We start from the raw sequence: 17,439 nt of genomic DNA on the forward strand, positions 1-17,439 counted from the left end.
AGGCAGTAACTATTTTTATAGAATGTCTACAATGATTAACATGACAAATGACTAGCAATTTCCTGTCTATTTTACAATGGTGGGTGTGTTTTGGGAAATAAAAACATTAATTACAGCCAGAATTCCACAAAGTTCTCCTGGAGCTTAACGAAGTCTGTATACTGCTTTCAATTGAGATAAAAGAACAGACATGTGTCATGATGCAAGCTGAGTCTTCCAACATCCTTTCCCTATCTGTGCTGGTACAGACCCAAACAATAGGTTTTAACTATTATTATTGTGGCAATTCACTTTAACTAGCCCTTGCCACCACAGATAGGAACATGTCTGTAACCACTGAATTTATCTCACGATAAAAAATATATCCATAATCATACCATCTGCAAATACAAATCACACAACTGCTGTTCTGTACTTAGTGTTCTTAGCATAATTAACCTTGGTATAACTTTTCACAGTTTCAAATCAAGGAATATGCAATTAATAATAATGTAATAATGTTATAATGTTGCATTATTAGCCCTATACAATTTCTGGCATTAGGAATTCGTCTTTTCGCATACCCCAGCTTGCTCTCCATGAGACACAGACACAAAGACAGGGAGAGAAGCTTGGGGTCAGAGCGCAGGGTCAGCCATTGTACAGCAGCCCTGGAGCAGTTGGGGTTAAGGGCCTTGCTCAGGGGCCCAACGGAGTAGGATTCCTCTGCCGGCTGCTGGATTTGAACCGGCTACCTTCCAGTCACAGGCACAGATCCTTAGCCACAGAGTCACTGCTCCGCCCGTGTATTATAATACAATTATATTATGTATTAATTAACAGCACATAAATACAACAATACATGCCTTGAGATATATAATTTGTAAGAGGCTCAATGTAAGACAGTAGACCTCAATGACATTATAAATATTCTAAAATTATATTGTATCGTAAAAAGCCAAGCTCTCGGCTTAACACAACTTTCAGGTCCTCTTGGCCACACTGAATCAAGGGGACAAGGAGCACAAAGCTAAGCTGACATTTCCATTTCTTCTAGACGTTATACTTGCTAATTTTTAAGGGTCAAGATAATAACCATCAGGGACCAATGCCTACCACATGGTTTTCCAGCAAAATGTCACTGAAACATTTGTGAAAAACATATTTTAAATGGTTTATGTTAAATGTGGACATGCAATCTCAGTCCCTAATTACATTTATTTAAACATTGCAGGTTTGGGTATATTGTACGTGTGGAAATTCCCAAAAAATCCCTGAATGTTTTGGCAAAAACATAAAAGCGGTAATTTAATAAAGACAAAAAAAAAAGCTTAATGCAGTAACACTGTATAGCACAAAGCAGCCAGATTTTTACACTTTTTCCTAAAGTTTTCTAAGACAGGCCAGAATGGCACCAAGATAAGCACAAGGATATGAGTTAAAACCTAAAACTTTCAACCCTTAAGCAGTGCTGAGAGGCCACAACATGAGCTTTTCTCTACTTTCGCCATGTGTTTCTTTAGAACTATTTTAATGCTAGTCTTGAAACACAAATTCAGGTTTCATTGTATTCCTCAATCAAGATTACCCGAGCAAAGCAGAAACCCAGCACCAACCCATGTTAACGAGAGCACTGGACATTGAGGCCTCATCTTTATCTGCTCAGAAGATGCTGGATCTAAAGTCCAACAGCTATAGCCTTGTACTAGCTGAACCTCTACAGAAATGGTGAGGGCAATAAAGACTCCTTCAAAACATACATCACCATTAAATACACACAGTAAAATGAAGAGAAGAAGGTGGTTTCTAAGCTCTTACAAAACAAGTTCACAAAGCTACTGTTGATACCATTCTCCTGATAAAACTTTGAGTAAGCCAATTTAAGTCAGAAGATTAGATAGGTAAACAGATCTAAAAGCAATTAACATTTAAACCACCATACAACTTCAGTTAGCTATAGAGATTGCTGCTTGGTTCCTACAAAAGACACATAAAATGATGTAAGACATGTAAATTGGCTTTAAATTATTAACCTTCGACACCAAAAAAGGGATAATGCTTTAATTGTGCGCTGATCTCCTGCAAAGCTTTATTTCCATTTAGCTTTCAACAAGCTGGAGGTCTATTGCCTCAGATATCACTTTTGTATATTACACAGATTATCAGAATTGATAAAGCACACAATAACCCAACTGTGACAAGGAACAGCTATTTAGTTTACTGCACAAGTACAGACTACAGCCCAATACTTCTGCAGTGCAATAAAAAAATAATCAAAGCTGTAATAAAATGTTTGGTCTGAAGATGAGTTACTGAGTGACTTCATGGCTGAGACACTGTTTTTTTTTCTGGGGCAGGGTGGATTTTACTAAAAGAATGGCAATACTTAACCAACATGATGACTAATTCTTTGTGTTTAATTTCAGGGAGCACAGTGGCTTACAGTATTCTAGTGAAATGGTGGAAGTGGAAGAGGTGTTAGTGGGGCCAGCAGGGGGCGCTCACCCTGTGGTCCATGTGGGTCCTAATGCCCCAGTATAGTGATGGGGACACTATACTGTAAACAGGCGCCGTCCTTCGGATGAGACGTAAAACCGAGGTCCTGACTCTCTGTGGTCATTAAAAATCCCAGGGCGCTTCTCGAAAAGAGTAGGGGTGTAACCCCGGTGTCCTGGCCAAATTTCCAATTGGCCCTTACCAATCATGGCCTCCTAATACTCCCTCTCTATGAATTGGCTACATTACTCTGCTCTCCTCCCCACTGATAGCTGATGTGTGGTGAGCGTTCTGGCGCACTATGGCTGCCGTCGCATCATCCAGGTGGATGCTACACATTGGTGGTGGTGGAGGGGAGTCCCCATTACATGTAAAGCGCTTTGAGTGGAGTGTCCAGAAAAGCGCTATATAAGTGTAAGCAATTAATTAAATTAAATGCATTGCCATGGTGATCACTTGCACCAAATGCTGAACTAACACTGTCATTTGCCTTACAAATTCACACCTCTCAAAACTGCATCACTTATACTACACATCTGCTCCCTTTCCACTCAGCTCACAGTGCAACACACTGACAACCAGTGATTCTGCATTATCTTCGTCACCATCAATATTTTACATGCTGTATACTACTGTGCTAACCTAATTGAGGGTGACGAGGCATTGAGAAAAATTGGATTAAATATTACGCGGCTTTTGTTAGAAATTAACATTTTGGTAAATGTATAGGGTGGATCCAAGTCCCAGATGAGATATTACTAGTGTGCCCAGATTGTTACAGCAAACCCAGCTACATAAACTGGTACCAAATATTTTATATATATATATAAACAGGTATTTCTAACATATACAAATCACTTAGGATAAAAGTATTTGGCAAATAAAAACACTTTTTAAATTAATAAATTGTGAAAGGGCTATACATTTTTTTAAATGTTTCAAATTAAAAATACAACAAAACGTTTCTGTCTTTTGAACAATGTTTAATCTATATGAATAAGAAATATTTCCTCACAGTAAATATCTAAAAAGGAACAATGCAGTACAGTGGGAACTGACATCACTGTGTGAGCTGCGTAGGAACAAGTAGGGTTAATTCAAATGAGTACAACAGAACGTTTCGGCCTGGGAGCCTGTGAACATGTGAATGTTACTGTGCAGTGCATTGTCAGGGTCCCTCCTATTGTGTCTATTTATTTTTAATTCAAATACTTACACACCTGCAGCGTCTGGGGCCTGATCTGTACTTATGCAAACTCATTACTGTCTGAGCAGCTCTGATGCATCTAAATTCCTGGAGCACACTACATGCTGACATTTGATATTCAGCAATGTAGAATCGTAAATAATCGGGGTTATTGCACCATCATGAAAGGCAGACACAGTGTTACTGGCACATTGCAGAGAGAACCAGAAACCAGTGTGCTCACTGACTATGCCCTGGGTGAAAGGCATAAATACCCCACAGAGCTAGTGTAAGGTATTTAGAAATGGCATGATACAAACGTATCACTTCATCTGAACATATTTACAAAACTAAGAAAAATGGGTAGAAACAATGTCGAAGTCAGACAAAACTCACAGCTCGGAATCTCTAAATATACTGTTATTTTGAGCTTCAACAAAGAAATATGTTTTCAACAGTGCATCTTTTTCAACATTTTTTTGTTATATTCTAGAAATCTTAGTTTTAACTCAAACAAACTAGGGACAGTAAACAGACACAAGAGCTGATTAAAAGACCTGTCACTGGCTCGAGCAGCAGGAGATATTTTCTCACATACAGCACTGCTGCAGAGCTTCTCAAATACAGTAGAGTACACTGAACCCAGACTGGAAAAATGTTCAAGCTTTCAAACAGTTCAGCCTCACAGTGGCCAATGAAAGAAATCCTGCTGCAGGTGCTTCCTGTGAATGTGCTGTCCCACATGAGAAAGGCCCTGTATTGTTGCCCCAAGCAATTCCACTGCCACCCCGCTGCACCCTGGCCTGCCACGGCCTCGGGCAAACACCACAACTGCACAGGATTCCTGCGGGCAAATTGTGGTTCCCAACCGCTCTCCTGGTGGGCCGAAGTACTGCCAAATCTGCAGCACCTTAAGAGCTGGAAAAAGCTGTTCAACTGCTCCAATAAGTCCAAAATGCAGCTCAATTGGCTTGGAAACTGGTTTGCAAACCAGCAGACACAGTAAACCTCAAGCACTAGGGTCGGGCACCCACAATGTTGACAATTTTTAAAGCACCAATACTCTTAGAGCACTCAAAATTGATGTTGCTCCTCAAGTCTAAGAGCAACATGATGAGCTTCAGGACAAATGAAACATTAGCTAAAAAGCACTATTTATAAAAACATGAACAAAAAAAGCATGTTGTTTTAAATCTAATCTCTGATCTAATTTCCCTTTTCTATACAGCTCCACTCCAAAAGGATCCTGCTGCTGCCGAACTGTATAACCTTAAAACTTTGTCTGCCGAAAAGCCAGAGAAGAACCATTTTTAGGACAATATAATCTTTAAGCTTGATTTCTTATTTTTTTATCTTCAAAAATAAATATGGCAAAAATACAATATTGCCTGCACATCTGATGGTCTGACTTACAGATCTGACATTATACAGAGGTCACCATGGAGTCCAGTTGTCAGCAATTTAAATAGTCTAATACTCACAGTACAGTATGATACAGAGTTCTCAAATGAGAAAAACAACAAGGAACAGAGGCTGCAGCTATGAAATGACTACAGGGGGAATTTTACAAATGTTAGAATCAATTACTAAAAAAAAACATGAAGCAAACAAACTAAACAATGTAAGCAATGACTGCAGATATTTATCAGTAATGACTTTGCTCTTTTTTCATAATACTGTCATCAAAAGGCTTTCAACTGGACCAATGCCCTACAGACTATGGAAATTAGTCAAATGTAATGAATACTCCCAAAAGACCAAAATAACATGAAGATTTAAAGTCTTTCTCTCACTCCATGAACAATTCAGCAACTTCAAGTCAGGCAAGCCATCAGGATATGAGGCTTCATTTGCTTTGTAACTTGGGTCTTCCAAACCATATAATCTTCCCAGCAAAGCTCCACGTTAAGTTCTTTTAAGAAGCAAAGACAAAGCAGTGCTTTAAAAATGAAACTGACTCATTACACATATTTTTCTATTATTGCGTTATCTTGTTCTTTATCCTCCAGAAAAATAGCACTTGCATTGTTTTCCTGCATGTGCAAATCCCCTAAATTGTTCTCACTAATAATATCCTGTTTCTATAAAGAGGAAAGGGCTGAGCGCAATTTTTCAGTTAACATTGCTTCCTATAGCCAGGGTCAATACACCCTTGTAATGACACTACCGTTATCATTGTGCATGAGGATAAGCGCTGTACATCGCAAACAGTGGTTAATGGACATCCTCTACACAGAAACACTAGCTGTTAATCAGCAGCCCCATATTTGCAATAAGTTTCCTCCTTCCTGTTTTTAGTTTGCAGACCAAAAGGATGTCTCTTCTTGCCAAGCCCTCGTTGCTGCAGAGTGAGATAAAACAGGGAACTACTACAGCAAGAGGTCTGAAACAATAACCACGTCTCTTCACTCAACCTGGGCAACTCAGGGTTAGTTTCAGTAAAAGCGATTCAGGGTCTGGGATACAAATGCAAAAGAAGGCGTAAATCAAGGGTGGCCAATGTGAGCTGCATGGCTATACCTGGAGAAAAGCAAGGCCACAGAGCTGGAGGAGCAGCAGCAAAGAAACCTACAAGAATTTGAGCCATCAGTGTTTCATCACCAGGATTTCATAATCGCCAGACTACTGCTTTGCTATCCCTAAGGTCACCCTGATGAAGCCCGTGAAATAAAACACTTGAAAGTGTCAATATTCAAGTTATCAATTAATGCACTGCAAATGATGACTGTCAAGTCTTCAAACCAAGATCCAATAGATTCTGTATCATGACAAATTCAACAAATGATTATATTCAATTTAATCTTATAAAGGATCTATCCACTTATGTCAAGGAAAACAAAAATATTTGTAAGGCATTAGAGAAGAAAAAGCAAATAAAAGCACTTAGTTAAGAGATCACACAGAAACCTGTTAACACATAGAATTTGTAAATGTGATAAAAAATAGGTCTTCAATTCCCTCAATAATGTTAAGAAACTGCATTGTGTCTGTTCGACTAAACGGTATATGTAGATAAGGTTAAAGCTTCTATTATTCCAATTATTTTCTCATTCCTCAGGGACTTCGTTTCCAAGGAAATGATTCACAATTTTGTCTACAGTGCTCAAGTCAGATCTCTGAAATGCACCGTTATACTGTACACGTTTTTAATATTCTTCTCAGCTTTGAAAAACAAGTTAATTTATTGTGCATTTGAGGAATAGGAAAAAACTTACCTGTGAAGCCAACTGAGTAATACAGAGTTCAACTTTAAATTCAGTAACTACAAGGTTATATACATTTGGGTAGTGGGGAGGAACAGTGCACAAGGCTTCAAATTTGTATTGGAAATGAAAGTATTTTTCAATGAAAATTTTCATTGAAAGTAAACCAGACAAATTAAACAGGTACGAATTTCTTTAGCTTTTAAAGACTTTGCTTTTATTGGCCAGTAAGCTGTGAGCCGATACAATGATAATGTATTACAGTTGGGTTTTGAAATCCAGAATATGCTCATCAGAACAGAAAAGAGCTTTCAATCGATTAAAAATACATCTAATATGAATGCCTGCAGAGGCTAATCTATTATAAAGATCACAGTTCCATTAAACCAGTCTACTTATAGACCATATTGTAAAAAAGATGGTGGAGAGCAGTTTGAAAGTCAGTGGCAACCAGGTTAAAGAGAGCTAAAGTCAGAATTCAGATATTACTGAAAAGGAATGACAAAAAACTGCAACTAGCAAGATTTACTTTTCAGAACTCTCCTTTGACCTTATCACCTGACTCAAATGTTCCTTTTTTCTTTTACAATACATCTAGTGTTCTGTGTTTTCAGGGTTTATTTTAAAACAACTTGCTTCCCTTTAAAAGGCAATTAACTGCCACTGAGACTTCACTAGATTCCAATTCAGCAAAACTTACTCACCAGCCTCTGGGTATTGAATGGCGTTATCATTATTACCCATAATTATTGAAAACACTGTCTGTAGTGTACATAGTCACAACTATTTTCTCCACTGTGTTGAAAGGAACACTGCTGGAAAGTCCGGCTCCACTTCAATTAAAAAAAGAGCAACAACATCACCCTGTATCAGCTGAGAAAGTGCAGAACGGAAAGATCAACGAAACAGGCTCTGGGATTAGCGAGCAGGGTCACCTGTAAACTGTGCCTGAGGGACTCATGAGACTCTGCGCTGCATCCGAGATGATAAGAGGAAAGCAGCTTGTCTTGTTTCCTAATTAGGCAATTTTAGCACCTTTAACTATGGAAAGGAATCTATAAAGAATGTGTTTAAAGGCATATCAACCAACAATGTAACATGTATGATGTTAATATCAACTGGCAAATTTAAAATGTCAGTAATTTTAAAATGCCAGTAAAACCAGTCTTATAAAACACAGTATTTGCTATAAAGCTGCTGGTAAAATTCACTTATGCATGGTTTCTTTAAATTGACCCATTCTAATTCATAAATAAAAATGTATTTAAAACAACAGCAGTTACTAATAAATTCTCACAAAAATATTGTTAATACCAACAGTTATTTTTACTTACACTATAGCTGGAAAGTTAATATTTTGGACAAGGATCGTAAATGTCATTTATGAATATTTTACAAGTGCAATGTATTAATAGTGTGACATCAATGAGATTAAAGACCACCTTAACTGTAAATTAACTGCATATAAATAATCCTGACCATAATCTGACCCTCAACACTAACCCATATGTAATAATTGGTAGATTTGTATATAAAATGTTAATAACATGTTAATAAATCCTTTATAGATAGAAATCTGATGTGAACATTGCATATTATAGTAAGATGGAGTGATTGATCAATCGATTAATTACAATTGCAATGAATGGGTAATTAATTGAGTCAAAGAAAATGCAAAAACTAAAACACTGAAAAAGCTTGCTAATACATTCTTGTGTATCCTGTTGGTGATACAGGATGTTTGTAGATAAAATGGCAGAATTATGTGCTATATCATTTGCCAGCAGCCATATCACCCTGCAACTTACAACTGGCAACCCACTGAAGCTAAGCAGGTGTGAGCCTGGTCAGTACCTGGATGGGAGACCTCCTGGGAGAAAACGTTGGCTGCTGCTGGTGAGCCCCAGCTCACCCTGTGGTCCATGTGGGTCCTAATGCCCCAGTACAGCTATGGGGACACTATACTGTAAACAGGCACCGTCCTTCGGATGAGACGTAAAACCAAGGTCCTGACTCTCTGGTGTCATTAAAAATCCCAGGGCGTTTCTCGAAAAGAGTAGGGGTGTAACCCCGGCGTCGTGGCCAAATTTCCCATTGCCCCCTACCAATCATGGCCTCCTAATAATCCCCATCTATGAATTGGCTTCATCACTCTGCTCTCCTCCACACTGATAGCTTATGTATGGTGAGCGTTCTGGCGCACTATGGCTGCCGTCGCATCATCCAGGTGGATGCTGCACATTGGTGGTTGTGGAGGGGACTCCCCATTACCTGTAAAGCGCTTTGAGTGGAGTGTCCAGAAAAGCGCTATATAAGTGTAAGCAATTATTATTATTATTATTATTATTATTATTATTATTATTATTTTCCTCAGGTTCTTTTTATATCCCTGGGCCTTACTGTAAACCAGTTTTTTTTAAACAATGCAATTAGGATACAGTTTAGTCCCCCAGTCCACAATGAAACCACAGCAGTTATGAACTGATGCAATCCTTGTGAGCAATGCTCTGTCCGGGACCTCCACTCCCAGTACAGCAGGTGCTCACCATGAGCATTTCTACACGGCAGTTATGCTCTGTGGATTAGCGAGTGTTACATATTTCCATGTCAAAAGGCCTGCCCTAGTCAATACGCAAAGCCAATTAGATTCCCACCTGTGATTAAAGCAACCTTTTAAGATTAAGGACTTTAAAAGGTGAATTTAACAGTGAGCTAAACAGTATCTGACAGAGGAGTGATTAGCAAGTCTCACTTGGATGAACTGGGGTTAACACAATCTTAAATCTATTCGAATTGAATTTGCACATGAGTATTGGAAAATCTGGTTATGGCATGGAGGTGCACTGATTAGCATTGCTGCTTAATTCCAGACCTAGGGTGCTATCTGATACACAAAACTGGTCCTGGTGTGTGTATCTGTGTTTGTGTCTATGTGTGCCCTGTGACTGATAGGCATCCCATCCAGGGTGTATCCTGCCTCGTGCCTGTTGCTTGCTGGGATAGGCTCCGGATACCCTGTGATCCTGAACTGGTTGGAGCAGTTCGAAATCAGATGGATGGTTCTGTTGTAATGTACCACAGAACAACTGCATTTCAGCCAATGCACGAACGATGACACTAAGGTTTTCAGAGTCAAGCTGTTCAAACTAGCTTTTTGTTCTTCCATCCAATATGCTTTCAATATGCTGTGAAAGCCATACTGAGGCTTGAAGCCACTCCAGTACAGTTCAGTGCACCTGAGAAAACCATCTCCTTCACTAGACCACTGAGTTAACTCATCTGAACAATCAGAAAGAACTGGCTGTGCCAATGCCAATGGCTAGACTGTAAAGCCTGATACATAGGTACAGTTATATCATTTTTACTGTGCATTTAAACACAATCTCGAAAATGCATAATACATTTGGCGCACTAAACTCCCATTACAGAATTTTTCCACAAAAAAGAAACTCCTACCAGTAAGGAAGAGAAACAGAAAAACTCCACTAAAATCTAACGCACCAACACTGAAAATCAGATCTACAGTGTGCTTAAGAGGAAACCCACAGAGCGCCTCCACAAATCAGGGCGATTCGGTAATTGTGACCTACTTCACAGATAAACGAATGGGAGAAACGATCCCTTCAGTGAGGGACACACAAAAATACATTTTCCGCCTTCAAATTGTAAAATGAACTAGGTGCTCGATGAGCATTTTCCTTAGCTACCAAAAGATGGTGTATCCGTTGTGCTTTTAAAGACGTGTATTTCATGAAATCAATAACTCTTGCAGCAGGTGACGCAAAACAGCTTTGACGTTATAAGGCACTACATGCCCATACATGCCAAAAGAGATTTTTTGAATTTTGTAAACACCCCCTTCCTTTCTTATTCATTTTAATTAGACGTAAATATTTCTTTGTTCTTCAGAAGACACGTTCAAAGGTATAATTAACCCTCCTGAAATTTAACATTTTTTAAATAAAAAAAATGTCTGCCGTCATTAGTTGACCCGTGGTTTGTTCTGCAATTGTTTCGAGCGAAGGTCTCAAGCAGGCTACAGTCAAGATTTCTTGGTTGAATGGATGTCCCACCTAGATTTTTTCTATATATATATTACGCCGTAGGTAATACTATCTGTGCTTTGCTTCAGAAACCGGCCTTCAGAATCGCTTTTAATCAACATTCTCCAAACGCGAAATCACGCGCTAGCAGCATCGTGCTGAACGGATACTGAGAAGCGGATCACAAGCAAGCGCTACCCCTTATCGAAACAGCATCAGTTTATTTTCTGTGTAGTGTAACAACCTTCAGATATCCCACCACACCCACTTATAATAACTGTTTCTGAGACCAAATCATTATAATCTCTACAGAATTTCACAAGATAAATGTACACAGTCGTACTGAAGCTGTTCTCATCGTATATTTCAGACAATAACAAGCATACATAAATTCATATAGAACCGCTATATGCAGAAACAACGGTCCTATGGCCTGTATGCATTTACTCCCTTTCATTTAAACACTACCTACTCTTGCAATTTGCAGTTTTGTAAATCCCTAACACTTATTTCTTAAAATAACTATCGGGTTATCGTTTTGTTGGCACTATTTAAGTATACAGACATAAATCGATAACATAGTATACAAATGTAACGAGACATTGTGCTGTTTAATTGCGTTAGTATTTATTTCAAACTAGGAAGTAAGAAGCAGACGACTGCTTGTGCCGCAGTTCAGGAAGCTCAGCTGGTTAGCAGCAATAGCTAACAAAGGCCCGGCCGCTAAATTAATACACTTGCAAGGTCTTAGGTAGAAATCACAACCATGATTCAACGAAGGTGAGCACGGCAAAACGTTTCTCTCCCTACCGAAGCGTGGGGCCGACGCAGGCAGTGTCTGTGCTCTCGATTTCCTGCAGGATACGTTCATGCTCGGTGATACTCTCCAAGGTTGCAGTCTCCGCCATGTTTGTTGTGCTCTCGGTGACAAAGTGACACTGCGGGGAACGAGAGTGTTGCCTCTAGTCGGCGCTAGGGGGCGAGTCGGCGGTGAAGTTGGCAGCAGGTGTTCGAAGGGGGAAGAATTGATTTTGCTGGATTAAGGATGTTCAGAGTATGTAGCCTATGTGTTCTTACCTGCTTCAAACATAAAATCATGGACGGCCATACACATGGTGGTTCACATTTGCAGAAAATAAACATTCCCATTTAAACAAAGACTTATGCTTCGTTTGTTTGTTGAATTTTTTCATTACAGGGCTACCTTACAGTATTTATTAATGTTTGTCTCATGTAAATTGGCATCATATTAAATTATCTTTTTTCAGTGTGACGTGCACTCACACATATGCACCCTTTTTCTCTCAAATTGGAAATACTCTAACGTTTCATAAAATGTTATTTACTCAAGTAACAGCGCTCTGGAGAAAAAGAACATCCTGGGAACGTTAAAGAACAGAAATAAATTCTGCGACGTAAAAGGAAAAGAAAACACAATGTGCTAGATGTTGAGTACTTCAAGTGTGTGTATATGGCATCACACACGAAACTTGTGGTTTTGTCTTCTTTCTTTTCACGTCAGTGTGGAGTTATCCTCGCCTTGCTCCACTGCGGTGAAAATAATATGTAGCACAGAACAAAAAAAAATGGATCACAAGAGGATTCTTTATTTCTGTATTCAGTGTATAGTACGGTTAGATTAAATGATGCTATCTTAATGTTTAAAGTTCCATTCCAATCCCTTGGGAAGAAATACATTTTTTACCTACTAAGAAAAGAGAAATAAACAGTACATTGTTCTTGTAAGAGTATGGTCTGGTCAGTTAGAAACAACAAAAATACTTGTCCCTTGGTATAATTAAACATGATAGGGAAAATAGTGGCGAAATAGATCTCCTTAGACACATTTCAATGAAGCGTGTTTAACCCGAATCGAGTACAACAGCCTACAACCCGTAACATGTTCGTTTTCTTAATTTAAAAATGCGCAATAGCGGATATTATATAAGGAAAAATCTCAGTTTAAGAGTGATAGTAATTGAAGGACAGCGTACTTTTGTTCGAACGTCCTACCAGGAAACACCACAGTTTATTCGGTTTAATTATTACTTCACAGAAGTTCACAGTCCATTCCGTGACTCTTACTCCATTTTTCTATTTTCCTAAATGCGACTATTGTTGAAAAGAGTTGCCATTTAAGTTCCAGGAATAACAGACACGAGCACACACTTAGCATTTTACTTTTCTTTCCTGCTTTAACTTTAAAAATGGGTTTAAGATCCCTACCTTAGAGTTGTTCCCAAAGGTAAGCCAAGTGTTTCTAGTTCTGCAAAAAAATTTTCATACACCTTATCTTCTCGATTCTCTTCCCCCAGGACACTGGGTGATAAGGACTTAATGGTTTTGTTGGCCATTGCGAGTAAGAGAGGGAGTTTTGGTGAGGGCTGGATAGCTTTCCTGCTGCGGTCAGCAAAATAACACAGCAGAAGAAAAATGTCCTTGTCATCCACAACACTCCGAATCCAAGAATCAAAATCTTCGTTGCTTATTTGTTTAATAACTATCTTAAATCTCAGTTAACTCTTAAATGTACTTATCCAAAAATTAGGAGAAACATAGTCATTGTAATTGTAGGGATTGTGCTGAAATAGGAGAATAAGTAATCGTTTCTGTTTCTCTAAAAGTAATCTTATTCTCAAAAAACATTTTCTTTGCATGTCTTATCTTATTTCTACTTAATTTCAAAATGGACGTTGTATGGTTATTAAACATGAACCTCGGGAGGCAGCTACCGTATAATCCCCAAACTTTATAAAAGCGTATATTCGTTTTTCCTCATAAAATTTGGTATTTAATCCCTAACATGTCTGATGCTTTACACACATATACATGAATTGATTTTGTTTACTGTAAAACATATACTACACAATAGGCACAGAACCGAGTAGGTGATGTAAGCAAATTTACATTTATCTTTAATCTACATTTTACTGATTTTCAAAAGAAGCCCTAACAATGGAGGTTTCCTTATTGTACCGAGAAAAACAAGACATGCGTGTAAAGGAAACGTTTCTGGAGCACAGGAACACCGCGCGGCTAGATCGTATTGTAAGTTGGAACTCGTGTGCTGACATTCTCGCAAAGGTCATTTATCAGGCGGATACAGTGTCAGCGTTAATGATAAATCAAAGAAAAAATATCCCAGTAAAGCCAGGATCCTCGAATCCTGAACATTGCAGGTCAGGGCTTCCACGTACGCCTGTGGATAACATTTCTTTCTTCTTCTGCTTCAACTCTCCTCACCCCCCCATTCCTCCTCCACCACCACCCCACACCTTTCTGAAACGCAGATTATGGTATCACAGGAAACTGAAACCCCCTCTCTTTTCTGATCAGATTAATGATGCAGATATTTTTGTTAACTCTTGCCATCCTCAGTTTGGACTTTCACTGTCCCAGAGCTTTGAAACTTTGAGGTATAAAAGTTTCAAAGGTTTCAAAGTTTACGAAACGCTGATCTTGGCGTTTTGTGGAACTATGTTAGCCACTCTTTTGTCACATGACTCACAATTTAAAAATGTGATGTTATCCTTAACTCATTCCCTCTAATGGCTGCGTCTTCCCGGTTCCTATCCCGGTACCATCTGGTGCAAAGCCGAACTATACCCATGCAGGACGACAGTCCATCGCAGGCCACAAACACAATTTCGATATGCCAGATCGCAATCCTTTGGAAAGAAACCGGAACATGTGGAGGATATCCAGGAGGACAAAGGAATAACAGCAACTTTTGCATCTGGACCCCAGTAGGAATCGAACCAAAATCCTAACCGATCGTGACGGTCTTGCCTCCTGAACAGCAGCATTAAACCTCACGTATTAGCAGTAGGTGTCTAAGGTGTCTTCATTCTAAGGTATGAAGTTTTAACAGCCTTGACACTGACGAGTTGGCACTTTGAAATAGGAGGAAAGACCCTTACCTGCATTAGCAGATTACGGAAGTTTCAATTTAAAATAATTAGCCTTTCACTCAGAAATATTATTTGAGCATTTATAATAATTGCGAAAATATGTCTGCATATGACAATATTTTGGAAAATTAAAACGCCCAGTACATTGCATGATTCAAATATTTTGTTGATAGATTTATATTTTCAAAATAATCTTGCATTTATAGGGAATAAAATTACCATGTTTTATGATTAGTAATTTTCTAATTAATGGGAAAAACCCGATCTATTCTTTTCACATGTACATATGTAAACATCACATTAATGCATATATATTTTACTCTTTTTGTTTGATGGCTCTTGTCTAAAACTGAAAATGAAAGATCAAAAGAATAATATCTCAAACTAATCTGATGTGATGTCTTTCCTAAATCTGATTTACATTCTGCACATTCTGAATTTATCCTTCATCTGTCTCAAACAGGCAAAACAATCCTTTTCTTAAACAATGAACCCGTCTCAAGAGTCTATCCTGTCGGCTTCATTAATATTAAGGGACAACTATTAGACAAAGTGTTACCCTCTGTCTGACTAATCTTAACAGAGATTCTAAGATTGTGCAGACCTTGTTCTGTGACCAGAGCCAAAACCCTAGACAGTTTTGATAGCTTAAGTTGCTCTTTAATGAGACAGGCCTGCATCTTCAGTGTTTGCAGTAAGTTAAGTTCAGAGTTTATTGTGTTCCCTGTCAATCTAGAGATTAGATAGTTTAGTTAGGCTCCTACTGGCCATTTAAGGTGTACTGCGTTTATTGACTGTCTGGAATCAATATCAAAGCTTTGAAATCTACCTGACATGTAAATACAAGAACGTATTATTTCTTGCTTCGTGATATCTTCGCTTACCAGGTGCTGATGTCTGTTTGTGTTTGCTTGACCGCCTGGTGTAGGAGAGCCGTAGTACAGCGGCCGTCCAGAAGAGGGAGTCTGAAGAAGAGTATTCTTAGCTACCACAGCGTTTCTCATATGAAGTGCTAAATAAATTGAAACAGTGTCATTGAGAAAAAACAGAGATCATCATACGAAAATGTCTGTTATTGGTAGTGTGAGGTAGTACGAACACAGGAACAAGGTACAAGATGAATAAAGAAGAGCTGAAGAATTAGAGAGCAAAGAATTGTGGCTAAAAAGATAACATGTGGGCTATGCATTGAAGTGATAACCTCATGGCACAGATGCACTGTGGCTTTTTAAATTAAAATATGGTGTTCACAAGCTTCTCAGTATTCCCTGATTGGCTTGATCCCATCTACTTTGATTCTCCTAGAGCTCACTCTTGAGAAAAGCTTTGACATTGCTCTACTGGTATCACAGGTCTTTACTTGAGAAAACTGCTCTCATATGGAGGGATCGGAAATAGAACCATTCGAATTGCAAAGACTGGTGCAGCAGTGTGGCATGTATTGGGGAAGATTGCCCATTATTAGACAGGACAGATGCAGTAAATCTACAGCTGGTATCAATAAACTAAAATGTCTCTCACTGTCTGCTTTGAATCTCGGTGCTGGGTCATTCCACCAGTGCCTTCTTTGCCCTTCTTTGAGAAAAGAAAATGAACAAACACTGACACTGTACGTTTCCTGTTTTGAAACTCTTTCCACTCGCAGAAGTCTCAAGAGAGTCAAAGCCCCCTGAAAGGGTTTTGTATGCAAAGCTATTGTCGTTTTTGTCAAATGGCAGTGTAATAAAAAGGCACTTGAGGAACATTTAGGTCTCCTCTCTGATGAATTGCAACATGGTAAAAAGCTCTCACAGAGCACAGAGAGTCATATCTATTTTAAAGCTTCGTTTTCCAGAGAAGGGCTGGAGCACTTCAGAAGCAGTCTTACATAAAAAGTGGTTTCAATGTTTTCATTGCCATGATAATCAAGGGGCGATCTAATCCAAATATTTAACTGTGAAACAGTCTAGTGTTTAATAAAATTTATGAGAGTATTCTAGGTGGACATTTTATCTGAGGGATTGCTTTGTCTACTGTCATACATTTTCTTTATTGCCAATAAAGCTGCATTTTGGCATAAGTATGTTTCATTCACTTAGAACCCTAAATGAAGTGAATAGCTTAATTGTACTTAACGACTGCCCAGCTAGACAATGAAGAGTACCTTGAGTTCACTCTGGCAAGAGGAATGGAGTAAAGAGTTATTAAGAAAGAACCCATGTTTTGCCTTAAATGAAAGAAGCATTGTGAAGGCTTGTGAATGAGTGGGTTAATTTAAATAAATGTCATTAAGTTAAGGTAATAGTAGTAATTATAATGTTTGACACAGAAATTGATAGACAGCAGGAAATGGGTGTGAGGTGTAAACTATGAGATCTTCATTTTATATGGTGATTTTAGTAGCTTGAAAAAGAATATAAGAGTCAATATATTAACCTATAACAATGCCTGAGATCTGCTGTTCACTAGTTTTGTCAACATGAAAGGAATGTGTAAAATTGTTCAAACAATGTTAAAAGGGGAATGGCTTTTTTATTCACCCATTTCAAGAGCTGTAAACTTTTTTTTTCTTAACCACTCAACATTGTCTGACTTCACTTTAATAGTCCAACAGTGTTGTGAAATGGTCTTGCCACGCTTCT

General features: G+C 38.5%; 1 protein-coding gene across 4 annotated transcripts in view; it reads right to left on the bottom strand.

Moving 5' to 3' along the window:
• exoc6 (exocyst complex component 6) overlaps positions 1-13,283 on the bottom strand; it is a 66,501-nt gene extending 53,218 nt beyond the window's left edge. For 2 of the 4 annotated variants that reach the window (XM_088634951.1, XM_088634949.1), the window contains exon 1: positions 11,718-11,876. In XM_088634951.1, the coding sequence (XP_088491077.1) occupies positions 11,718-11,815 (98 nt within the window). In that variant the 5' untranslated portion in view covers positions 11,816-11,876. Of the gene's footprint in view, positions 1-11,717; positions 11,877-13,133 lie in introns of those variants that run through there. The other 2 variants (XM_088634948.1, XM_088634950.1) reach the window with 2 other exon arrangements.
• Between the last annotated feature and the right edge of the window lie 4,156 nt (positions 13,284-17,439).

Source organism: Lepisosteus platostomus, chromosome 6 (assembly GCF_059453375.1).
Source record: "Lepisosteus platostomus isolate fLepPlt1 chromosome 6, fLepPlt1.hap1, whole genome shotgun sequence".
NCBI classification, from domain to species: domain Eukaryota; kingdom Metazoa; phylum Chordata; class Actinopteri; order Semionotiformes; family Lepisosteidae; genus Lepisosteus; species Lepisosteus platostomus.